The 27,567-nt window shown below is 44.3% G+C and overlaps 1 protein-coding gene across 2 annotated transcripts in view; it reads left to right on the forward strand.

Annotated features, from left to right (window-relative positions):
• The window catches only part of Nolo (ADAMTS-like no long nerve cord), a 186,870-nt gene that overhangs the window by 95,200 nt on the left and 64,103 nt on the right, over positions 1-27,567 (forward strand). For both annotated transcript variants that reach the window (XM_076389053.1, XM_076389052.1), the window contains exon 2: positions 17,351-17,467. Coding sequence is in view for 1 of the 2 variants with exons in the window: in XM_076389052.1 (XP_076245167.1) it covers positions 17,351-17,467 (117 nt within the window). In the remaining variant the exon portion in view is untranslated. The remainder of the gene's footprint in view (positions 1-17,350; positions 17,468-27,567) is intronic.

Genomic DNA, 27,567 nt, shown 5'->3' on the forward strand with positions numbered 1-27,567 from the left:
TCACCCCCGACTCGGTCTCGATTCTCTTCCCAGCGAGAGGTCCCATCTCTCGTGCGCTGATCAACGAAACGCGAGAGCGCCTGCACCCCCGGGGCTGTCCTACGTGAACGATTTTCGGAATGAGCGAGGGCGCGTTAATTCGCCATCCGTCTCCTCGGGGCGAAATCGAAGATTCTGATTTTCCAACGGGGGAGCGGCTGAGTCGTGGGGAAAAATTTCTTCCGAACGATTTCAGGGTGTAACAGGATATTACGTGATTTTTCGTTGCTGATGATTCCTCGCGTCAGATGAATCGAGTTTTGTCGAGGTTTTGGGACGAGATCTTGGAGAATTGGGAACGATAGATTCTGCTGTGAAATTACTAGAACGATGGGGAAATGCAATTGCACGATTGAGTAAATTGAATTTTTGGAAGAGATATCTGATTTAGAGACAGTAATGGAAATAAGAGTTTCCTTGTTAATCAATTTTATTGGGAAATTACAGAAACTTGAAAGTAGATGATTCTATTCTAGAACTTAGAATTTTGAAGATCTAATATTCTACAGGTATTCTGCTCTACTACTATATACTTTGAATCTTATTCTAAATTCTAAATACTCCCAGAACATAAATTTCACTAGTTGAAAATATTTCCACAGCCTCCTTCATCTCAAAATCGTCCTAAAACCCATAAGTTCTAAACCTTGATTCACTTCAATCAACAGTCACGCTTCCAGATTGTCCGCGTGGGAACTTATCACCGACAGAGCATCTCCAGTAACCGGTACGTCCAATTAGCCCCGAAGCGCAATCCGGCGAATTTATCATCGCGTCGATGCATACTGTGACAGGCAGCAACGCAAATAATGGCTGGTCCAGGGTAATTACATCGATCAGCTGGCCAATATCCCCGCGGTTGAATCACGCGCCGATCGGAAGGTTTAAAGGCGCATTACAGAGGTAGAGTGGCCAGTTACACGAGGATCGAAGGCACCCAATTCTCTGAACCGTCCCAGGGTCCACGTACAATCGTATGCACAGGCTTAAGGTTACATTATCGCGGGGCAGAGGGTGGGTGCACGCGTTGATATATCGGTCGCGCGTACATCCCGTACAGATCGTCGACGTCGATGCTCCTCGACGCCCTCGCGTGGTTGATTAACGCGAGATCAAGCCTGTCGTCCGCAGGCTTCCATCTCGGATTAATATCGAATTCCCCCGCGCGGACGTCCAGCCACGGCTGTCGAGGAATCGATCCAAAGCAGTTCGATGTTTCGTGAGCACGGTGGTTAGTCGTGTCGAGTGAGTGCCGCGAAGTGGGACGCTGGAATGCTGGCCATCTTTGTTTTAAATTGTCTTTTTCTACTTCAAAATCAAATTAGGAGGGACAGAGTCGGAGACCTCAGGAATGCTCTTTATATAGCAACCCCTTCGCTTGATGGAAAATATTTGGGTTGCGTCGACTCACTTTCCCGATCCCTTCTTTTACACTTGCCCGAGGGGTTGGCAGTCCAAGAACGCGGTCAGCATACTTTTTGGACAGTGGCGCTTTAGTACCTTTAGACACCAGTGCCTCGAGGATGTGGTCCCTCTCTGTAAACTCCTTAAGTGAGCTTTAAACACATCGTTTTATCTCTTCCACTGACTATACACCTTTACGTCATTTCCCTGCTCAGCAACCGTGGAGAATGGATTGTGGAGCCCACATTTAAACTGAGTTCGTAGGGTTCGCAAGGTAGGACCCCTGTAGGAGGCTGTCCGTCGAAGATCGCGGTAGGTGGCGTCGCCAGACACTCACTCGGAGGTGAGAAAGCTCTCGCTAATTGCATTCGGTTTTATGCACGACGAGCACGCGTGGGCGTATTATCGTCAACGAACCGCGAGAGGGAAGGGGTCAGAGACATGGACACGAACTTATTAAAATGCCGAGGGCGCACGGGTCCGTGAAGCACAATAACATTTGTTCGTTACGTACGGAAGAAAACAAATTGAAGCCGCGCGGGCGTACGCTTTCTCGCGTCCGTTTTTAACTTTTAATTGGATCGCGCGGACCCGAGTTCACTTGACAAACGTGGACCCGTCTAATTAATTTGTGATCCCGTTCGATGCGACAATTTCTCGGGCGAGTTTAGAAAAAAAGGATGGGGAATACGTATCCCAGAACGGTGGATTATCAAGGGAGGTCCTCGATGCTTTTGTACGAGCATAATCGTCGCGTCGACTGGTAACTTCATTCGGCCATTGATGTCCCCTGCCATTCTTTATTCGAGCAGAGAATTGTTTCTCATCTATTGCAACTTTTCAACCGATTCAGTTCTGCTCCTGCTTCGAGCGGCTTTCAATGGTATTTCAATAAAAAAGTTGAAAAGTTTTTCTATTTATCGTCGATTAATCAGTTCGATATATAGAGAGTACGGTATATCGAACATCCTATTTTCTGATACTTTTCAATGTAGGTTTCATTTTTAACTGTGGTGTCGATGATCAGAATTGGTTTATGAAAACGCGAAAAATCATCGCGAATCGTTGACCGCGGCAAATTTTATCGTCTGTGGCGCATCATTGAACGCTGTCTCGAACAGGCAACAGTGGGCCAGCTAGACACGAGCGAAATACCAGGCTGACTTGTCTTTTTCCAGCTGCCTTTTAGCTGTCGAATTCCTCGGGATGTTCCTATCCACGAGTTAACAAAATTTCAGCTAGCATTCTCGCGGAAATTCCTAATATTAATCGAACGAATCTCGACACCTGTAGCTGTTCCTGTTTGCGCGAGCTTTTGAGTCTTCAAAGTGTTGGATATCGTGTTCTGATATATTGTGTTCTTAAGACCTCGAATGGTGTAGGAATAAGATAGAATACTTCACCTATCCTGAATTCTTTCCAACAAAATTCAGAAATAGACATTTGAAACTTTTTATTACCATTTCTCTTTGCCCTAGATTCTAGATTATAGTCTCTTCCCTAGCAGCAGGACTGATTATGCTACTTATCTATCACGTGAATAATGAAACAAATGTGTTGTTACAAGCTCTCGAAATTTCCGACAGCTGACAGAATTCCAACGACACGATAGCGGAGATAGGCCTACTGCTGGAACAGGAATCGAAATTGAATAATCCTTCCATATCGATCGGATTAGCTGCAAATATGCACTGCACGTGCAGCCTCGTTGAACACCTCATGCCTCACGTTGGTACACCTCCGCTGACCAGTAAACTGATAAACAGCGTTTGGTGTCTACGGTCTGAGGGGGATTGCCGATCGATGCCAATAAGCCAGAGCACACAATACCAATCAGTTTGCTGATCACTCCGATAATCCTTTCTCGTTTTTTCGTCCGGTGTAACTCCCCAGGTTACCTCTACGCTTCTCGAACATCTCCATTAATGCTTTCAACGTCCATCAGAAATCCCAGTAAGCTCCTGTTTAATGGTACATACCTGATGGTCAAATTTCCATTTCAACTTTTCACTTCTTATTAGATACCCCCTAGGTAGAATTTAGTGAAAAAAGGTAGACTTACTTTTCATTGCACTTTAACCTTAGTTCGCAAAAAATTAAAATCCCTCGAAATTTTTTCCCTTAGGGTAAACGAAAAATTCTCGTTAGTGACACGAAAATTCGACTATCTCCCAGAAAACCAGGTTTCCTGTCTTTGAGGCCGCTGCAGGACTCTAAAATAAATATGGGAGAGAGGTAGAGTGCGAGGAAAAAACTTCGAACGTGGCACTTCTGTAGTTTCTGTAGTGCCGCGAACGAGCCAACCACCGAGGATCTCGCGGAAGGTAAAGCCAAGAATGGGAATCTCGGGGATCGTTAAGACTTTCGACGAGCCAGCATCGGCTCTCGGATCTTCGACCCCTCTCGAGGTCTTACGCGGAAACTTCCCGGACGTATGAAAGGGAGAAACCCGAGGGCACGGGAGGGCGAGGGAAGAAAAAGAGCGCCGGCGACTGCAGCTGCGAAACTTCTCGAATCTTTTCTGTTGTCAAGTAGTCATTGTTACGAATATACGCGCAACAATGCCTCGGTTCCTTTATCCTCGATTTACTGGCCGTTTTGTCACCCCCGAAACATTCAGAGTACGAGGCTTTGATTTCAGTGGCCGACGAGAGTACACGCCTCCGCTTTTCCATGTAAAAGATGCCCCTTGTCCCGAAAACAATAAAAGCTGACGTGGTCTGCTCGTATCACGGGGGCGAACGCGTTTTCACGCGGAAGAAAATCGCGAAACGAGCGCGAGCTGCGTCAAAGGCGGATTCTTCGGTCCAGTTGTACAAAAGATACGGTATCTATAGAAAAAAATGAAACAGCGGAGCGCTGATGAGCACGTATCAGCGATGCATAACTCGTCGGGTTGTTATGGAGCTTTTTCGCGGCGAAAAACGGTTCGTTGATACCGATTTGCTTCGAGAATCCTTTTCCAAGAGATACCGTGGTCGATATGCAATTAAAACGCTTGTTAGCTTCGTGCCTGTAGCTGGTCGGCGTGAAGCTATCGATGCCTCGCATGTGAACGACGAGAAGAACAGTTTATTGCGGCACAAGATCGCTGGGATAAATCCTGTAATTTACTCGCTGTTTTTGTAATCACTCCCTCAATACCCGTAAACCGTGTCAAACTTCATTAAACAGACTCTTAATTAGGTGAAGTAAAAACTTGCAGGCAAGCTTAAGAGTACTGTGCTCCACTGACAAGATGATCTCCAAAATTAATAGATCTGTATTCTTGCCAGGACTCATCTTGTCAGCCGAGCATTACACTAGCTTCGAATCGAATAGAACTTTGTCATAAAATATTACTTCAATAAACATTAATCGGGCCACTTCAAACCTTCGACTGTATCTCTCTCTTTTCCCCTGAAAAGCGTCGTCAATAAGAATATTTAACAGTTCTTTGGTACAGTGTAATTATAACTTCTTCGTAAATTTACGCAAGCGAACATCGCGCAACAAGTCTCCACCGTTCGTAGCTGCGTTGCAATTTTGCAAGTCGCCTTTAACACAGCGGTAACAAGAGTCTCGTTCGAGATCCAGTTGCTACTTAATCGAAGCGACAGTAATTTCGTGCCACCTTAAGCAGCGTCCTGATTCATACGCAGAAAATTAAACGGAGCCTCGTCCACAGCTGGCTTATCGCGCTGTGTATCCTGGAATAATGTCGGTGCACGCCACTCGACACACTATTCTCACATTCGTGTGTATTTACCGGTTCCCGGAGGAGACGTTAACGCTGTGCACACAATTTTGCTTGTGAAGGGGTATAACAATGCCGGAGGATCTTTAATGAAATTAGCGAAGTTAAAGCGTTTCGGTATATTTCTGCATCGGAGCTGTTTATCGCGAGCCATAGCGAACGCTGGTGTCCAGATGCAGTTAGTGTTACGAGTTATGACCCGAGGATTATTGGTATCTCAGCTTTTGTGTATAATTCAGAAGTTACTGGTATTTTAGTTTCTCGAGTTTGGAAGTTATCGGCGCTTCGGATTCTACAGGGGTTATTCTGTCCCTGTTTTCGGAACGAGGAGACTCAACTTCCGCAATCTGGAAAATATATTAAATTCTACGACCATATAATAATCTCAGACGAGTTCTACGTTTCCAGGAACGCGATATCGAGTTCCATGAACTGAAAGTTTCTTACAGTACGATGCACCAGTTCCCATCGCACGTGGATCCATTTCACTTATCAACCCCCGAAAGTTGAGGGTAAATCTTCGGCCCACTCGAAAACCGTGTCGAAGGGCTCGTTCTCCTTAATACCCGCGGATTCTCGGGGCACGCGGGCTCGTTCCCCGCTGAGTGCCGCGTAAATCACGGTGAACGGGGGCTGGAGTCGTCGAGCTAGAAAATTCGCTGTGATGGCCGACTTTCAGTAGCGGTAACACTCTTCTGAGTGATTGCCAGCGAGTCGTGGAGATCGAGGGGGATCGATTCGACGGCTAATCGAGCGGCCCGATGAACAGAGTCCTGGCACGGACCGAAAAACGAGGGAGAAAGAGGGGAGAAAAAACGGACAAGGTACTAATAACGTGAGGTCGAGTAGATGAATAGACGCGAGTATAGCGGAGGCGTGGGTCGGTGCTATCGTACGCTCGAATCGGAAACCAATTTGAAAGCAATACCGCGCTCATCGTTCTGCCTTATCTGATCGCCGTCTCGAACAAAACGTTCTTGGATTTGGCCCTGATCGCTCGACGAAAGCCTGATGACTTAAGCGCCTTAACACCTCTTGGTATTTAAGTCGACTCTGGGGGCTCGAACTATCCTGATGGGATTTCGTCGCCGTACGGGTCACTTGTACGGCGTTTCTTCAGCTGTTTCCCCCTATGGGATTCGATAATCGAGTCGGACATTTATATCGATTGAAAGACGTAAGGTCTCCGTAAGGAACACGCGTGCCCTATGAATTTAAATGGCTCCTTTAAACAGCTATTCAATTTCTAGCCGACTATGTATACAATTTGGGAACGCTTGGTTTCTCGTGGTTATAAACTTACATATTTTCTGGAGGGCAATCGTCAAATGGAATCATGTTCTATTAGGAGGAACGCCCGTGGTGCGCGTGCGATGCATCTTTCAGGCCCACCCTGTGGCAGGGGTGAGTGACAAAAGGGCAGGTTATAAATTGGACCGCTTTTCTTTTCCCTCTGTCCGTTCTCTCGAGGAGAGAAAGAGCAGCCCCAATACCACGCCTTCCATTTTCTCGAAACCTGTAAAAGACCCAACGCGGTTTGTGCCCACGCGGCATGGCCCCCCGCGCCCAAGGGGCTCTAATAAATTTCTAATGCAAGTGGGAGATCCCAACAAGCGAGAAGAGGGTGAAGGAGACGCTGGGGCATCTGTGAAGGACGAAAATCGACCGAAACCGTGTCCCATGGATTTCGGCTGGACAACCACCTAATTGCCCAGCAAGATTTGTTTCGATTCTCACGGCAACCTCCAAAAAACCGCCGCGGTACAAAATTTATGGTTAGACCACCAACGGGAATGTTCTACGAAGTCCAGGAAATTTACGATGCCTGCTGGCGCGTGGAATTGATTTTTAAACGGTCCCAGAATTGATTCTTGCCTTTGGATCGGTAATTACTTCGATTTAGATGTGGTTTGTCTTTTGAAGAGACCGGAGCCTTTGGAGGGAAACCGCTACTTTCTAGTTTTAGAGGAAGATTCGAGTTCGATGACTTAATTGATATGGGAATGGCGAAGTTCCGAGTTGGACGGAGTTGAAGCTTAATTGGGAGTCATCTGGGTGCGATTTTAGGGATTCTTTTAGAGGAGTTTTAAGGGTACTTACCGCGTACCTTGGGTGGTGTGAATTACACCCCTCTAAGTTTCACTAATTTATTATTCGCACTCCGTATAGCTACAACACGACAAGGAAATAACAATGCAGTAGGTTAATTACACACTAACTTTAGTATTATATTAACACCACATCAGCTGAAGGTTAAAAAAACTGCAGTATGAATCACAAAATTCATAAACACCAATTTTAATATTTAACCCAGAATATGTTCGTAAACATGTACCAAACGCCACCTTCACTTCCTCATCACTATCGAAATCTCCAAAAGTAACCATATCACAGACTGAATTCCAACTCGAAGGAGCCAGGATCGAAGGACTTCAGGTCACGTTTCATCGAGCGATCGATCACATTAACCGACCCCTCGGAATTGACTTCCGATTACGCCCGGGAGAAAATAATTCCGCAGCAGGGTGCTCCACTTAAATTCGTGGCGTTCCATTTTCGAGGCTAACTCGGTGATGCAGGCAGCTCCATTATAACCTATCATTAGCGGATCTGGTCTATGCGGCCTCCTCGATGAACCCACCCCCTCCGCGTCCTCGTCCATTTTTTCTCGCCCTTCCGCCTCCTCCATCCACGTTCGACCTCCTTGGGATAATTCAATTTACCTGGTGCCAGCGTGATTAAACGAGACGCTTCTTCGACGCCCCTCCAACCCCCTCGCGCGACCGCGTTCGTACACACTGGGCCGCGGGGGTGAGACAGGATGGAAAAAGAAAGAGGCGTGAGCGGCATCGCGGGGAAATAACTGGCTGGCAGGTGGAGGCGATGAAAAATGCAGGTGGACGTGCAAAACGACGACGGAGCAGGAGGAAATGGTTGTGCAGGAGAGGGTGAAGGTTGAGCAAGGAGGTGTGGAACATGGGAACAGGATTATGGAGCAAGGTGACGATGTATGAAGTCGGGAAAATACAGGAATTCCTTGAGAAAAGAGGAAAATTAGAACGTACGATTAAAAGAATGACAGACTCAGAAAAGAGCAAGGTGTCTAAGGAAAAATATGGGATGTAAGATTCTATGGAAAATATCGAAAAGTGGAGCAAGAAGAACAGAACTGAAGGACTTTCTTCTTACAAAAACAATTTGCCAGGGTCCTCTCTCTTTCCTTCTCTCCTTTTTCCCACTTTTATCCGAAGCACATCGTCGAAGAGTGCGACGACAATTCGTCCCTAACAAGGAAGGTCTCGCCCCAACATAAAAGTTCAAAGACCGTGCGTGTAGTCCTTATCGAGGGCGAATCATTGATCCCGACGAACGAGATAAGTCAATCTTATCAGAGACAGGCTGAAACCATTCGGTCCTTTGTTTTCGTCCCGCAACACGCTGTGAAATTTATCGTTGGTCTTCAAACACTTTCGTTCCGAGTCGAAATTTCCGTGAACCCCTTTTCTCTATGGTTTCTCCACCTTTCGGGACCGCTTTCCTTCACCACTGGAGGCTGTTTGAGATTCACGAGGTCTAGCAGTCGACGTTACGTTCGCACGCGCGGAAACTTCCGCGTCGGGAGCTAATGAAAACCGATACGGTTGGAATATCATAAATTAAGCCCAGTTTCCTTATCCTCCGCACGTCTTCTTTTCAATCTCACCCCCTACGCGGTCGCCGAGGGCTTTTCTTTCCGACTGTTGCTCGATTCCGCATCCCCTTGAATAGAGATCCCTATCTCCATAGAATTTTCCTCGCCGCTTAGACCGCGTCTTATCCACTATGCAAAATTCGCCTAGATAACCGAAGGAAGGGAAAGGAAACGGCCTTTTATTCCGTTTCCTCTGGTGAGAAACCAGACCGTGATTTTTTCCGTGATTTCGCCTCGTGAAATCTTTGCCTTCCGAGGGGATGGGAAGAATACGAAACGATGTTTGAAAATGATCGGTCAATAAATAAGGGATATTCTTGGGAATAGTCAGCAGAGCTATAATCAGGAGGATGTTACGTGCATGCCATAAATTTGCAGCACTGTGAACTGCTACTCCATTCAGTGAATGGTTCACTTACAGTCGCGATCGCTGCAAAAGCGAGTATTTTTCCGTGGGATTAAATAGATTCTCGACGATCGCTTCGAGGTGAATGAAATTACGCTCAAAGTTCAAAAGAAATTCTAGACTTGCTAGATTATTATATAAAACGTGCTCGAGCTAATCGTATCCTTCTCCTCATGTCTGAGGTCGCTTAATACAACATTCAAAAGAACTTGGACGTGGATGTAAGCCAGTTCCTCGTGGAGAAGATTGAATATTCCAGGTTGACGTTCAGGATCTCGTCGGAAATGATATTTGTCTCCAAAGATAGCCGACATATTTTCAGATAATGTCGTACTTGCAAATGTTGGACTGGCCGATGCGATGGGTCTTGGAAAATCCAGACGCAAGAATATTAGAGAAGTTTGACAGTGAATAGACAGCGATTCTAGTCGATGTATTATTCAGGCAGGCTGCGCTCGATTGGCTGGAAAATTCATGGGTCACCTTAATTGGCTTAGTCTGAAGGGAGATAAGGGTAAACGCAGCATCATGGGATGAACGGGATCGCTGCGCATCTCGAACTCAATGCTCCCCTACGACCACGAGGAATAATGGTCTACAATTATCAGGAGATAAGATAGAATCAAGCAATAAAATAATTCAGTAACCATAGTAGAAGTAATGGAATACTAACAATGGGAAAATTCAAGATATTCTGAGAACTTCAGCGTAATTTATTTCTTCGATTTTTAGACCTTCATTAGCTACCTTTTTCACTCAATTTCGGTCCCTACTCTTCTGTGCTCAGTGATATTCAATATTGATTATTTCTTTGCATATTCATAATGATATTTTTTGTTCATCAATGACCACCCTCAAGTTCTCGAGGCCGTCGTCTAGTTAATATTCAATATGCAACTGGTATTACCTCCATAGGAAAAAAGATCACTTAGAATTTCATTTGGACTTTAAAAGCGACTAAGAATTCCGTATCTCGAGCATACAAACGTTAAAGAGCCAGGCAGTAACCAAGAAATAGTCGTGCAGAACACGAGACCCAGTCGGAGAAGCCGAGACGGTCCAATCTTATTTTATGGAAGGATAGGGAACGGTAGGTGTTTAGGTTTATAGATGACGGGCAGATAGGTGAGCTAGTTTAACCCCATTTAAGCGGGAGAAAAACACCTTCTGGCCGTGGGAGGTCCACGTCCAGAGAGATTTTATCGCATAACTATTGGGCGGTTACGGTGCACGAACCATCGATGTAGTTTAGCATACACACGGCCAGCTCCTATCTCGAAACGACCATGTATCTTCCTAACGTCCTAATGTCGAATAAACAGCGGCTGTTTCTTTTATGAATCATCAAAAGACGATGAGGAGAATTCCCGGACGAAATTCTTTGGCTCGACTTTTCGCTGATAAATTTCGCGCCACTGGTGATAACAGTAAACTTGATGGACGCGTATTGTGAAATATGTTGGGCGCCGCGTTTATCGCGTTGACAGAGCCTTCCTCGCGACAGCAGTAGAGGCATGGCCAGGACATCTTAAAACGTTTCTGTTTTAACATCCTTTCTAAGAGAGAAATTACTGTTAAAAGTTGAGCTAGTCATATTTAAATAAACCCATAATCTTATTACTGTAATTCGATTATTCTTAATTCTAATTTAAGTTGAAAAATGAACTACGAATTCATAAAGTGACTAAAAATTGATTTCCTTCTGAATATTTTATTAAAAGTAAAGTGATATCTTTCAGATCCTGTGTGTAACTATAGTCTATCTCTTTTTGTATCCCCTTTTATTTGATTTTTCTAGGAATTATACGTCTATTATTTACAGACTTGTAGAACCGAAGCGAGGGATTTGGAGTCGCCACAAAACGACGATATGACGATCGTCACTTTTATCAGACCCATTGAATAATAGACAGTGTAAAGGTTTCAAAGTGCTTCGTGACTCTCGAGGCAGTCGACATCATTCGTGGTCGTTCTTTTAAGGGGACAATCTTCTTGCGAAAGTCTATCCGCTGCCTCGAAAAGCTCAGCAGCGAGGTAACAATTTCGACGGTAGTTTTCGCGACGTCTACGGGACTTCCGTTGACTTTAAAACTTGAGCGAACTCGAAGGGCGTCGATTTGCTTCATCGTGGTCCTGCAGCTGATTGCTGGGCTCTTGAGAATCTAGTCCATAACGACGGTCGATGTTCAGATTTTCTGTTGTAAAACGATCCTTAAACAAGATATAGGAACATAAGAAACATAATTGAGTAAAATATTTATTATGAATGACATTTTTTTACTCTGACTCGACATGTATATTATTTCGATCAAAGCAGTCCAAGAACGTACACAGTAAATACTACGATAAGTCATATTGTGTGCTCAAAGTCAACATCACAGAAAACGTCAATGATAGATCAATCATATAGTGACAACTTCGATGAGTATCGCCCCGTGCAAACATTGTCAAGCAATTCTTATCGAGATCCACCCATTGATAAAAGTTTATCGAGCTTCTTTACCAGAGTTTGCACGCTTCTGCTGTTTTTCAGAGCTTCAAAAATGTTTAACTGTTCCTCTCGTTCCAACGCGAAGACTCTTTTCCTTCCTCCACAGTAGCTTTTTACGGGTGTTTATGTCAAATATTTGCAGAAGTCCGAAGCCGAACGCTCAAGTCGCAGAGGACAGCAATAATATTTGCGCGCAAGTTTGAGTAGCTTGGAACTTTCAGAGTTAATTTTATATGAAGTTTGCGTCGCTACAGCTACGTGTCTGACCAGTCTCTTTCGAAAATCGTTCCTTCAATTCAACTGTACTTTATTCGTAAATTACTTGTGAAATTAACACGGATCTGCTAGACTACTTTCAGGTTACTGTTGACACATTGATTCCAAACCAGCTCACTAATTGAATCTGTGAACTGAGAAACAGTGCAAGTTCAAACACCCGAGTCTAAGATATTTGATCCCGAGATGTAGTTCTGTGCGTATTACACATAGTACCAAAGTGTATTAAGTTACACAGACAACAAGTGGACTTAGTACCCTCTGACCTGGAGGCCAAATACAGTTTTGGGATCATTTAAAAAATAACTAATTTTGGTCCATCTTTTTCTAAACAACTCTTCACCCTTTTCGGCCTAATCCAGAGACAACAGAGATTAGTGGCTCAAATCGATTGAATCGCTAAGGGGACCTTCAAGTAGCTCTCGCAGTCATTTATTACCATTCGTTTTTATGCAATCACGCGTGCCAGCGAAGCGTCGAAGGTGGTTCAACGCCAATGGCAGCGAGCGATGCATTAAATCAATCCCTCCGTGCTGAGAATCCATCGTCGGAAGCCGGGGGATCGTTTTTCATTACGTTTCAGCGGGTGCGTTTGATTCATACGGGCCAGGCAAAAACGTTGATTATCGCGAGAGCTCGCTGTGAGACCCTTCACCAGTCTAATAGACACACTCACTCAGGGGTGTGTCATTCAGAACGATGCGAAACGATGAGTGCGCTTCTTCGTTCGCGCCTGCACGGGAATATCGCTGGGATTTATCGCGTGTTGAATCGCGAAGATTGTTTGATCGTTGTGCATCGTGTTCCAGCACGCAAAACGAGTTCTGTCTTGTGGCTGAGGTGACTTGTGGTTTCCAGCGTGAATCAGTGTTTTTTCTACTGGTGGAAATAAGGCTTCGGTTTTTGAAGATTGGAGTTAGGGAGACACAAGCAGAAAAATTAGTCTTAGTGCCAAGCTCCCAACTATAGGTATAGTAAAAATTATCTACTTTTCATACGTTAAAAAAATCCTGTACCCACCATAAATATTATTATTGGTGAATCGACAAATCGTTCCAGAGTGTTACAGTACCGATTCGGTCTGCAGCAATTTTAGCACTGTGTTCTACTGCCAATAATGGCAACCTCGCCATTAAAAGAGTCAAACGCTTACATTAGCTCGTGAACAAGAGTCCATAAAATCGTCGAAAAACACTAGCTTTCTCTCAAAGTCAACAACCATCCTATTCATCAGAACAGTACACATGAAAATTCTAAGCATCAATCAAAGTAGTCCCGCGTGAAAATGACAACGGGGAAGGGCCATAGATAACACAGTTTGACGTCCCTCTGGTGACCGTGCAATAAATATACCAGCGCCATTTGACTACCGCTAGTACGCGACGCCTCCAACTGCGATCATAAATAAAGAAGTTATCTTAAGTGATACAACGTGTATATCGGATTCGACGCATTGTCCAGAGGCCTCCCTGGAGGAAGATTAGGTCGGCGCTCGAGGAGGATCTAATCTGTTTACACGACGTGCCTTTTAGCGGAGGCGCTTCTTCACACATTCCCGAGGCGTACTCGAGCGCTCGGCCCCGGATATTAATTCCTCCGCGCGGGAAAATTAATTTTATTCACACTGGCCCGCAAAGTAGCGTCCCGTGTTCTCGTCAAGCTTCTTTGTTTCGCCTCTCCAGTGGATCGGGATGCGGCGTAAACGCTCGGAACGAGAGTGTTCTTCACGTGCCAGCCACGTAATCGAATATTAATTTTTCTCAACTGATAAGGCGACTTCCTCGATCGACCAGATGAATAGCCTTGTGTATATACTCCTTCGTGACTGAAAAATTATTTTTCCGTCGTTGCAGCGTTTATGGTCGCGGTGACCCGTGGCGCATGCTGAACGCATTTCTCCGTTCGAGTGAGTCATGAGGCTAGGAAGAAAATTCTTCTTAGAGGATCATCGTGTACTTTCTGAAGGTTTCGAAAGGTTCTTCTTGAAGTTCTTTACGGAAATTTTCTGTTGATCCTTTGACGTTGGTTTGAAAGGAGGGAGGGAGGGAAGCCTTTCATGTGAGGATATACTTGAATATCGGAAGGATTTCCTGATGCAGGAATTTGATAGAGGAAACTTGACGATATCATTTACCGATTGTGTTTTCCTGTTTGCAAGGCTTAATAATTCTTTGAGATTCAATTTATTTTAGATCGACTTTAATGCGTGTTCTCAGAGGATTAAAGTTAGTCAGTGGTAAGGACGATTGAGGTCGCTTTTTCTGAGTAAATTAAGATTCGTTCAGTTTATCTTCGTTTGCGGTGAATTTAATTACAGATGTCTCGGTTCTCCATCTCAATTATCTCTGCGTGCTTTTTCTCGCGAGGTAGCGAAATTTGCATGCATTCGAAACAAGTCTTCAGCGTTGATCAGACATGTGTCGGCAAGGCACCCACTAAGTGATTGCCTCTCGATAAGAGTGTATACTGTACAGTCTTTGGAAGAACGAAATTTCCATCGATGACGCTCGTCTTGGAACTCGAGCTTCAGTTACAAGTATCTTACCTCTTCAGTGAAATAATAAATACCTATTGGCTTAATGCAGTGAAATTACCAATTCCAGCAGGAAAATTTCTCATTTCTGATAGTAGTTAATATTATTACTTAGATTAATGTTAACTCAGCATCACGTAGCAGTACAAAATTACAATTTCCCTTATTTCAGTTGTCCCATTTTATCCAGATAAATTCTCCCCTTTGCGTTACGCGAAATTATTCACTTTTCATTATATCACTGACTTATCTAAACTTGTTCATGGAATCGATACTAACGAAGTGTCTCCATTACATCAGCCAATTCAATTGCAGTAGCGTTTTTAGCCCCAGGACACGGAAGTCACCCCCTTGCTCCGTGTCGATGGCGCGATTCGGGTCGTGTCGAGGCGGTACTAAGTTAATTACCAGGATTAATGTGGACCGACGGCGTTAATTCAGGTTCGGCACGCGAGCCAATCAAGGGGCTAGATAAGAATTAAACGGTATCGAACAAACGCCTCGTTAATCGCGCCGTGTCGGACATAAATTTTGCGTTAATCTGGTCGAGTGCGAATTCACGTCTGTTCACGATGGAATCCATATCCGGAAGGCGTTCGACGCGTGGCGCGTGTTGCAATTGAAATCTGGGTTATTCATCGATATTATTGTTCAGCTGGACGTATGCACACACGACGTGTATGCGCTATGTTCTTATACTGCCTCGTCGTTGGCAGGTAGAACCAGTCGCCTTTCTTTACTTCCATATGTTTTCGAGCAAGTGTCTATTCTCACAGTCTTTCTACATATGCTTGGTTTAATCAATGGTTCACTTGGAGATTTTATTAAACCCATTTTATTTATAAGGTAATGAAGGTACTTTTGTATGGACTGTAATTATCGAAGATCTCACAGGAATTTCGGTGACAAAGGCTACCTTAGCCTTGATTAAACGATACCGCTGGGCGTAGGCATTACCTGCAAGATAATGACGGTGATCGGCTAATCGATCGGCGGCCTCGATCACTGTAATTTCCTCCTTTTTCAAAGGCGCGCTATAGAGTCTCGCTAGCAAACGCCCTAGGTGGTCGATTGGCTAATCATAATGATCCTACTAGAGGATGAATAATGACTATCCCGTACCAATAGGAAGCCTGGTCAAGCATTAGCGCTTGATGAATTTCGAGGGAACAATGTCTTATATTTTGAAACTTCCTTAATGATCCCAGCAGATTACAACTGAGCTCATATTGTCGAGCCTCGTTGCGCGACCCTGACGACTCTATTCAATGGTAATTAATACTTATTGAAGTTTGACAGAGGAGCAGTTAACTTAAACTGTGATTACCTTTCTCATAAGTCAGGCATTAAAGCAGCCTTTAATTTATTTTCTCATACTTTCTAGCAGTTTGCACATGTCTTATAGGATTTTATGTACAGTTTAGTGGGCATGAATGTAACATAATTTTGCTTTCAACGAGGTCATTCGCAGACGTTTATAAATATTAGGAATCGAGGCCAGTAAATAATTTCACCGCTGTTTAGAACCTAATCGCAACAGGTTAATAACAAGCCAGTAAACACGGCTTCATGATCGTAAAGTCTATGAGCAGAAGGCACCTTCGCTTCGCCTATACTATACTAATCCCAATCCGTACGAGTTCATTTTCTGGGACGCCCCGAGGCGTCTATCGTTAACCTTTAATTACAGGGCGCACTAGGCGTCTGAATTTATCGCTAATAACCCAGAGCACATGTTGGATTCCACCTCGTGTCGTCGAGACGCCGACTTCCCCTCAACTACGTGCATTCTCCTCTTCGAAGCCAAATATAAATCCTACGAAGCTACAAACCGTCAGGTCCCTCAGTTTATAATAATCCCTACACATAAAACTGGCAGAAAATAGCAAATTCTAATATTTTTGCATATTCTGGGAATCACAGGGTGAATATTTTTCTTCAAAACAGAAGCATTTCATTCGACAAGACAAGCCAGGCTTTCACCACCCCAAAAATAAAAGTACACCACTCTCATTGAAAAATACCGAACGTTCGACGATCGATCACGCCAACGTGGAAGGGAGACGCAGTTCCCCAACTTGTATCGTGGAAATAAAAGGCATCGCGCTGCTGGAGAACGAGGACGGCGCGCAATTTAATTGTAGCCCGCGCTTCCGTCCGAAAACGGTTACCCACTTTCTGGCATTACCGTGGCAAAGCGGAACTTTTATAACAAGCCCGCTTCCCAGCTGCACGTACACCTCGTTTCGGGAAATTTCAAGCTTTTCCTCGTGAGGTGCCCAGCCCCCAACCTAAAGGAATCCATATTTCGTCGCAGTTCTACGCTGTCGCGGGTGTATAATACATTTTTGCCAGAACAATCACCCCCCAGCCAGTCCCTAATCCTCGTGAACCAAGCCTCTGCTGCTTTTCATCGGGGAAACGATTGCACCCGCTCGTTGCCTAATTAACAGTCTCGCGAATAGTCACGCTTCCATTGACAGTTTGCTCGTAGAAGCTGGGAGGTCATTGACACGGTGTAGTGTCTTTTAATTTGGGGAAGATGCGACGTAGCGTGATATTTGGGGTAGCGACGTTTGGAGTCAGGGTTTAACTCACATAATTCGGGGAAAGTGGTTGACACGGTTAGGGGGTGGATTTTGAAGAGTTGAGAAGGGGTAGGTTCTACGTTGTCAGAGCGTGGATCAATTGATATAATTTTCGATCTAATCTTGTAACTTTGTTTTTAACTAGTTAGAATTGTTACTAACCAACTTGGCTTGTCTTTGTTTCAGATATGCCTGGTGGGTCTGGTAGTGAGCGACAACAGCACGATCGGCGACTCAATCATAGAAGATGCTTCAGAAGTGACGAACACAGATAACAACCTCGATGGAGACTCAGGAGATCAGGTACAGACAAATATATCTATCCACGGTATACTAGAAATACTCGAGTTCGAACGGCGAGGAAAATGTATTTCACATCCCACTAAAGAGCAAGTCAATTCTCCACCCCAGTTCCCGTCGCGACGCTTAATCAGAAATCCCAAACAAATCCGCCCCATCGCCACTTCACAATCCCAATGGCGAGAGATCGCTGGATCCCCCCGATACGATTCCCCCTTAGAGCAGAACTAAAGCAAACTGAAGCATCAACCCCATCTGATTGCCAGCTCAAAGGTCTCCTGTACGGTTCCATTCCGTCTATTTCACTGGTTCCGCTTGTACCTGTGGATTTCAGAAAGAATAACGGCGTCGCTGGGGCTGCAGGGAAAATAAACACCTTTATTCATGCCAGCCAGCCGGAAATAGGTCGCAGAAAAACCGTTACACTCTGAACCCGGCAAAGCTGCCTCCCCCTCTTTCTCTCGCTGCGCGTTAACATTTTATTTTTTTCTCTCGCCGCCTGGAAACACGGTGCGCGCTCGATGCAAAGTCTTTTACGCCTGGCGAGGCCTCCTTGTTGGCCTTTCGTGCTCTGTTTAGCCGATAGTTCGCCGACGGAGCTTTCCAGCGTGTTGCACGACCCCTGACGCGACTCGACTAATCTGGAGATGACGTTACGGACGCAGGAGTGCGTCTCTTATTCCTCCAGGGAACGTGGTCGCGAAACAACACGGAAACAGCCTCCACAGGCTCTCGTACGGGAGTTCCTCTTCGTACAGGTTCACCCCTGTCACCACCCAGCAACCCCCTCCAAGGACGGCTGCTTTGCATAATTCTGCCTTAAATCCAACCTCCTTCCCCATATTTTATCGCGACCCGTTTCTGTTCCCTTCGTGTCGGGTTAATTGTATTCGCCGCTCATTATTTCCGCTTCTCTTCGGCCCTCCAGCGATCGCTAGTTTCTCTTGCATAGTCGCGCTCGCTCTTTAACCACATACATTTCTGATAGTCGTGAGTTATGGTCGGTGGTTCTTTATTTGAAGTCATAAGTTTGATAATTTTAAAATAAAGAGTAATTTTGAATAAATAAAAATATGTCTAATATTAAAATTTTTACATTTGGTCTTTAAAAAATGTAGCTACAAGTACGGTACTTGAAGTTGTTTTTTGTAATCTTGATAATTCACTTCTAGCGTGTTTCGTAATTTCCTCTACCATGCGAAAGTAATCTCTATTTTCTCGCAAAGTCGGGAAATGTGGTACTCGTTTCTTTCTTTCGATCGCGATCCTGACGACGCTTCACGCCGCTCGTCGACGTCTTTTTGCGACGGTGGGAGAGGCTTGCCACCACCTTCCTAAACCCTCAGAGTTTCCACTTTTCTTGAGAGCTTCAAGAATCCGTGGACTAGGAAGCAGCGTGGCCCAGTTTTATTCGCGGTAAGGCAAGACACGAATGCACCCCTGATGCAGCCCGCAGTCGATACACGTGTAACACTTCTTCATATTTCCTCGTGGACGCGAAACGCGTTTTGAATATCGTCGTACGACCGATCCTAGATCGATGGTCCTCTGCTTTTAACAGTTCTAGTAACGGTACACTTTTAGACAGACTTATTTGTTTCATAATTTCTAGCATATTGTACAAATCAAAATTACCTGCTTGAAATAGAATAAATTTTCCAAAATTAGCTACCTCAGATATTCTACATTGCAGTTCTCATTTGATAGTAATTCATAATTTACCTGGGGAATATTATGTTACAAACCTTTGATAAAACAGTGAGAGATACGCAAGCAACTCTCCAGCGAACTAAAAAATCACGATTAACTTTTTCGCGGAATAACATGCAAACCATGGAAAATTTCTGGGGCGAAAACTCAATAATTCCAAGGGAAAAAATGTTCACGCCGCGTTTATCGCGTGTACCTTCCGCATGCGTCCGTGAATGCATCAGCAAACATGAAAGTTAAACGCGTCTACGCTCAATTCCGCGTCGAATGTACGTAAATTACGAAAGGGGAATCTCTTTCCTACCGTCGTTTCTACTCGCTTCCCTTTCACGGGTCGTTGTCGCGGAGTTCCCAGAATTTCGAAACGTTTCCGCACGTAATTTCGCGTGTGCCCGCTCTCGAGGCATGTACAGAGGAGAGGAGAAAAAAAAATAATAAAATCGCGACGCTTAGCTTCAGCACTTTCGACACGTAAACTTCGTCACGTTGGCCCTGGCAGTCGTCGAGGGTGGGTTTTCGTCGGAAGTGGTGCGGATAAAGGACAGAGACAGGCAACGTTCAACGCGTCGGTGGAGCACGAAAAAATACTTGTAAAAATAGTGTACGCGCAGAGGAGGGTAATTTTTCGCGAAAGCTTGATACCTCGTGGGGTCAGACATTGGGAGCTTCAATTTACATGAGAGGAATTTCAATTCTACAGCTTTTTTAATAGTTTTTCCTACATACCATTAATTATCACGTAACCGCTCTGTGAAAAGATTGCGTTAATTAAATGCACGGGGCGAAAAAAAGACAATCGCAGGAAGTTCTACATAGTAAAACACGGGAACGCCCGTTCGTATGTAGGTCAGTCCAACAGTTTCACCCTCGCCCCCTATCCCTCTCAGAGTTCACCCTCTTCTCGATCTGTCGTTTAACTAATTTTCGATCCCCCAGAAAAATGTGTTAAAGCTTTCGGAAGAGAAACTTGCCCTTTCATACGGTATATTCTATGCTTTTTAATTTTATTCGGCTTTAGATGAGAGTTTCTATGGACAGAATTAAATTTTGCCACGTCAATCCATCCCGTTGCTCGTTATTGCCTCGATCCTTCTTTATGACTCGAATTCCTTTGCACAGGAAATTTATAACGTTTTAAATAATAACCATTGTAATGTATCAAGTTCCGAAAGCTCCAGTAACTCCTTCTAAAAAATACATAGCGAGACTTCATAAAATTCATAGAGACTCCATCGAACGGCTCAGGCAACGGCATCAATGCCACGCATGATTGAAAAGCAAGCAAAGCAGAAGATGAAAAGTTCCTCCCACGCGAGCTCATCCATCCTCATTCACCGAGCAACCTCGAAAAATCGTGACGATTCGTGTCTCTCGTGGCGTGAACTTTACAATGTTGTGTACGTTGTCTCTGACGTCACGATTAAATCCCCATGGTCGCGGCCGCGACGACCAGAAGCCACTGCAAGTAGTCGCGGGCGTCGTTCCACGTCGCGCAATCGTGAAACGCTCGAGAAATGTGCGACAGATTTTACGAGCTTGGCACCCGCGAGGCCTGGAATCGCCACGTCTCTGAACAGTTCTTATACCAGTTTTATTTTGACCCCCCGTGCGATCCGGAAGTCCTCAGCATCGCGCGTAAAACTCGCGGTAACAATCACTTTCGTCTCCCAGCGATTGTCATTGATCGTTCTGCGGCGAGAAACCCCATTGAGAACCTCTGGCATCTACCTAGTTCCTCCCCCACATACTCGATTTTTATGGTGATTTTTTTATTGGCAATCAGTTAGCTTTTTTTTATCGATACTGCTGACGTAAAGTTCTGCAGATGGAGGGCTCGTTTGTCCTTTGGTTTATGACGGCGAAGGGTAGGTGAACGGAAGGGTGGAGTAGGGTACAGAGCATGGGGTTGAGATTAAATAGAGCTGATGCGAACGATAGGGGGTGCAGAATGATTGTTGGTGGGGAATAAATTGAAGTGGAGGAATTAGATGGTTTTGATGGTTGCTGTGTTGTTGAAGGAATTTGGTTGAGTGAGTTAAAGTGGAGTGCTGAAATTTTCATTTTTAAGGAAAGTATGGCCCAGAAATTGTTTTGAACTTGTTGCAATTTGGAATGATTTAGTTTATTTTAATTAGCTAAATAGAGGTTATTAATATTTAAGCGTGGAAAGGGATTGCACCCAACGAATCAACGAAAGTGCATCTTTTCTGACAGATTATAACAATAGATTGTAAAAAGTTTCAGACTGCTCGGCTTAACATGCATATATCATCCCTATGACCGCCCTTATCGCAATTTGAATACACAAATCAGGATTTATGAATTCGATATGGTCTACTGTCAGGAGTTTTCTGTGGAGTAGTAATGCTGCTCTTGAAGATGACCACGCTATCGCATTCTGTATGCATGCATGGCATTTGAGACTGGTTTGCGTTCACGTATAGAAATGTACAGCTGAGTATGGGGTCACTGTAGCTTTGTACTTTACATAATATCTACATTTTTGGAATGGTAGAAACCATGTTCTGTTTAATAGGGCACATCGAGTATCTGAAACAAGCTTTCTATGAATATTGTAGTTTTTAAATTATAAGCTTCTGCAGGGATAAAATTTTTCAGGGATATTCACATATTATAATATCTATATTTAGCTCTATTTGTAGTACAATAATTAAACATGGATATATCATGGAAATAGAAATATCTTTATTATAAATTTAGTAAATTCGTTTCTGAAAAGTATGGGCATCACAGTAAGTGATACAAGTAGAACAATTCTCAGACATTCTCTTAGACCACTATTCCTGAAACTGTCCAATCTCGACTGCTCGAAATTTGTAAGAAATCGCTTACTAGTATCCCCAGCTTCTCTCTGGATCCACAGAAAAGATCTCCCGTTAACATGCAAAATCCCTTAAACAAATTTATGCTGTTCTCCGCGACAGACGAGCGCGACTCCGTGCCGTCGTCTGACACATATCCGCGATCAGATTTCAGCATAATCCGAGCCTGCACGGATCTTCCACGGAGAAAGCAGAGACTCTGGGTGAGGGAGATTCGGCAAGCAATAAGACCCTTTCCCAAGTAAGACAACTGTGTCTCGCATGCGCATATAAAAATACCTTTGATAGGGCAGACCGAGCGAGCAGGTAAGGTGAACAAGGTCATATCGCGGAGTATAGGAAATCGTGCACGACGTGTATTCGTTCTCTCGCGTACATTTCCTTACGGACATTTCACTGTTTCGCGGTGATTGCATTGCGCCAGCCTCGAGCGTAAAACTTAGGTTTCGCGAACGCTCCTGGCCTTCTGCCCTTTCTGTTTCTACTTCTCTGCGCGGAACACTGGATTTCGCGGAGCGAATTAGGATGTCGCGGCAGTATCGAAATAACGTTTGTCTCTGGAGCCGAGCGTATTTTCAGGAATTCCTTCTGCCGCATCGCGAATACCGAATGAGGGCGCGGCAAACTTTCCAGATGCATCGGGAAATTTTGGCAACTCGATTTCTCTGATATACGGCCGACGTACGACGGAATTGTGAACCAACTCGAATCCACGAGTGCGTCGGCCATGGCTAAGGAAAGCGATGCAATCGGAATTGCGATGCTTTCGTTGTTCGATTCTCTGCAATCTTCATGCTGAACTTTACGATGTTTGGATAATTCTAAAAGTAGGTTTCATTGATACATTACTGGGAAATTGCAAAAATTGCAGGATTTCGAGGGTCTAGAAATTTTGCATTATTTTCAGTTACTCAAGTATAAAAGAGTGAGCTGTCTGATAGTGGCAGGTAACCATAAATAAGGGATTAAATGAGACTTTCATTAAAAATGAAATAAATTTCCCAATCGACTTAATAGAAGGATATAGGCATGCACTGAGCGTAAAATAGGCGGAAAAAGAACGTAATTTGAATTACGGTAGCTCGACGTTCGATTGCCTGCAATTTTATCCATTCTCCTGGGTGAAAGTTCGAACTCGGTGGGGGGTCTTGATGAGCGTCCATGTTAACACGAATTATTTGGATAATTGCCAGCACGGTTGCCGGTGGAAATGGCTATCTGTGGCTGGCGATTGTTTCAGGGAAAAGTGCATGCGTCGAATCTGTTCGCCCAACTTGTAATTGCTTTATCATCGGGCAACACAAGCGTAATTGTTGATGCGACGAGAACAAATGCGGTGTGCAACTTTGGCCGCTTGCATTAAATGCTGATTCTTTTTTCGAGGACAATGGGAGTCTTGAATTTTGAAATGTTTGTTTAATAAGAGTTGAGGAGACTTGAATAAACCGATACAAGGATATTTGCTGAATTCGGATGTTGCAAAATACACACGCTGCTTTCTCATTTCTATGGCGAACACGTGGGGATTTTTGTAGGATAATAATCAGGTTACGTCCTCGTTAACACCCGCCAATAATAGAGTTCATTAAAACATAAATAATCAATCAACGAAGACGATAATCACCCAACACTCTCAATTCAATTTTCTTCGACGCGTTAACGATTCAGGTCGATTCATTCGATCACCGTGGAATATTCGTGGTTGGGTAATTAACTCGGTTAATAAATTATCATTAGTAGTATTGTGAATTATTCCACACCATTCAACTTACAGTTGTCACTCTACCTTTTTCCTTCCCATCGGTCTTAAATTGAACTCATTCAAGCACGATGGAATCAATACTCACAAATTGGAGCTGAAGATGAGGTTTTATTTTTATTTCTTTTGAATAGGAATTTTTATTACAAAAAGATTCAACGGTGTGTCTGTTACAGTTCTTTCATCAGACGATGATAAATGGTCTGTTAATATATTTGTAGAAAAAATTGTGGTCAGGAATATTTAATGCGAAATAATTGTTGCAGTGGTATAGTCTTTTTACTCACAGAAAAGGGATCACTATGTCTTTCATGATATCCGACACTCGCTTACAATCAACCACAATTTCCTGGCATCATTTATTTTTTACAATTCTACGAATACCAGCCTATAGCATCGCATCACTCATCTTTGACACATTCTGCGCATTCTCCAGGTGTCAACCCCTCGCATATTAAATCAATCCATCTATTTCCACACAAATCGAAGAAGATAAGTCATGAAACTTTCTGCTTCCTACTGTCGCTACATCATTCTATTCCCTGTTACAACTCTAGACACCATAACCCATCAGAAAAGCAACTGAAGTGCACGAGCAGCTCGCCTGTGTAAGTAGTTCGATTGGTGTACTAATGGGAAAAGAGAGAAGGGAAATTACAGGCAACAAAGAAAGCGCAAGAAGGCAGGGTGGCGAGCGTCGAAAGGTCCCCGGCAGGGGGCCGTGCGTGCCCTGACAATGAACATTCCTATCTCACCCTTGGTGGCACGAGCGGAGCGTCGCTCGACCGCCTCTAGTGGCGCCTCTTGAGGTACAGGAGGGTAAAAAGCGTCGACGAAGCACTCGCCGCTCTATCGCGCTCCCGCCTAATTGTCTAATTGCAGTTAACGGGTGTCCAATACGAAAGACGACTGCCAGCACCAGTGGCTGCTGCACGGATAGGCTGGCAGGTTTAAAAACATTCGCCGACCGAGTGGCGGTCGTTCGAAACGGTCTACGAACCAGCAACACCACAGCATTGCTCGCGATTGATGCTAATATTCCTCGAGACACTCTTGGAAATGTGGCGCCATGAAACAAGTAGATCTTCCCTGTATTACGTCCCCTAAAGCCAGGAGCACGCCATGTTTACGGGGTCGAATAATCGTTTCCGAGTGTAAAAATTTATAGAACTCCTGCTCCAGCGTCTTGTAACGTGGCAATGTGGGAGGCTGCATCGTTGAAGGAAGTTGTATCTCGAGAAACGCTCTGGCTCTGTTTTTCATGCTTTTTGTTCCGCGGCGGAGCGATCCGCCGAGGGAACATCGATTTTCCGCATTTTTGGCAAACGTGAATGGACTGGAGAGGAATGGGAGATTGAAAGATTCAAGTGGCGCTTGTTCGAGACTCGACGACTGATTACACTGTGCCAAGCATCGCGTGCTCGGTGTACGGGGTAGAAAAATGGACAATACAGGCGAGGAATACGTTACTGTGGATGAGGGATGAGGTGTCTACTCGCCTGGTTAGCTTGTAGAGCATTGAGATTTGTTTGGTGACGAAGTGCCATGGAAAAATATCGAAACTCTGTTGGAAGATTCTGTAGTTCACTAAAAATATTGATATTTAGTAAATATTAACATTTAGCAAAAAGTTGAACATTCAGGAAAAAACGAGACCTATGTAAAATAAGAAATTATTTTAAAATCGGTATCGAAGAAGAATAATTATTAACAATTTGCATTAAACAGTAGGAAAAATTAGTATTCATAACATGTGTAGCTCGAAATACCATTGCAATTATTAATTTCATCAGATCTTTCAAACTTTCGCGGGCTATTCTTCGGTAGGCTCATTTGGCAGTTCAGTTGACCAATCAATCGGCTGACGTCATTAGTTTGACTTCTAAGAAGGGTATAAATACAAACGCAGGAGCGTCAATCCCTCAGATCATTCCCTGGATCTCTCCGGACCCTCGGGGTCCCTTGGATGAGTATTTTTCAGGTACTCATCCAAGGGATAAGGGATGACCTCCTTACCCCCTCCCCTCTCCTTCCATCACTCCCCACCACCCTTCTTCCTCCACAGACAGGTTTGCCCCGGCTCTTAGGACTCAGGATGGAGGTGCAGGATGAAGGATGGTGAATGGAAGGTGGTGGAAGGTGGAAGGAGGAAGAAGGAAAGAGGGTGGGAATAGAGTAAGGAGAGGGAAGAAGGTAAAAGGTAGGAGTTATTTTTGATCTTATTTGACTCAGTGTGGATACAAGGCTTCACCCACAGTGCTTAATTACTCAAAGAGAGAGATATGCTAAAACATAGATCCCCTATTTCTTCGGAGGCTCGATCCTTCTCGTCTTCATGAAAATTTTACATTAAGATATCAAACGTACCAGCCCCTCTCCTATCCATCATTTCTCATCACGGCTCCAATTACCGGTTCAATCTCCAGAATGACAAGGAGGGACGAAAATCACGACACACGAGCGAGATACGGACTGCGAGAGTACTCGTCTGCGAGGAGACGCCAAGAAACATTAAAGAAGATAAACGGCGGCAGAACTCGGTCTCATTCATAATTCATGCCGCTAATTTCTCACTGTGCCGCGCGAGCTACGTTATTGCATTATCTGGAAAATCCTTGAATAATTCTCGTTCTACTCCTGCCACGAAACTTGGCCCGCTTTGTATCGGGATTCATCCACCCTTCGACAAGATTTGTCAAATTTTTATCAATAACTATCAACTAATAATATCCAAGTGCCTCTTAGAATCCCTGCAAGTAGTTCAGGTATTATTTTTTATTGACATACTCGCACGAATTTTAATATTTTAATAATGAGTCGAAGATTGATACAGCCAGTACCACTTTTAAAAAACTCAAAGCTGAAGTAACATTTAAAATAATTGCAACCTTTTGTCACACATTCAAGGTATCTCGAGTCATGGAACCTTTGTTCAGAAATTCCTCGTGGCAATTTGTTTTTCGCGGTGCAATATAAGACAGAAGTACGCGATAATAAAGCCCTCGGCCATAAGTCGCGCGGAACGCAATCGAGGACGGTTGTGTCTTATAAAACTTTCGCAATTTTGTGGAAGAGGTGTGACTGACGTGCAATAACGTCCCGACCGCGGGCGTACCGTCGTTCCGAGACGATTTTCGCGGCCTGTTCTGTCGCTTGTCAACCCTCCTCCACAAATGCACAGCATCGATTCCGCCTTCGACCGAAGCGCCGTTTACAAATTAACCCCGCGGCGGAACAATTTTTTCCTCCCATCGTTGCTCGAGCCACCCCACGCGTCTCGATGGGAACAAGTTAAATTAACCCGCGGGGGTCTTTCTCACCCTCCCCGACCGTTCCTTCCGTTCCTCCACTGGCGCTTTTCACGGTGAAACATCGAAAACCATTATTTAAAAGTGCGCAGGTATAATATCTGCTCCCTGGCGTTTCATTAAAATGTGGAACTCGGGCTTTTAATCAAGTAATCTGAACCGCGGAACGCGATATTCGATGGAAATTATGTTTCAAATTTAAGCGGGTTCGAACGCCTCTTTCACGCGCGAGAGGGACGACTTTGCACTATTTACGAGCGATCGATTAACGGAATTGCAGCGGTGAGTTGTTTTTGGCGAAAGTTCGCATAGCTGGGCGTATTGTTGGAATTTGTGAGGGCATTTGTGAAGCGTGAAAGTTTGCAGTATTGATAAATTATTCGGTGCATTGGTTTTCTCGGTTTTCTATTGGATTCTTCTTTTCAGTTCCAGGATCCTCTAGCGATTGATATACGTGTAATTTTCTATTATCGAAGTGGGCAA

Source organism: Calliopsis andreniformis, chromosome 12 (genome assembly GCF_051401765.1).
Source record: "Calliopsis andreniformis isolate RMS-2024a chromosome 12, iyCalAndr_principal, whole genome shotgun sequence".
In the NCBI taxonomy this organism is placed as follows: Eukaryota; Metazoa; Arthropoda; class Insecta; order Hymenoptera; family Andrenidae; genus Calliopsis; species Calliopsis andreniformis.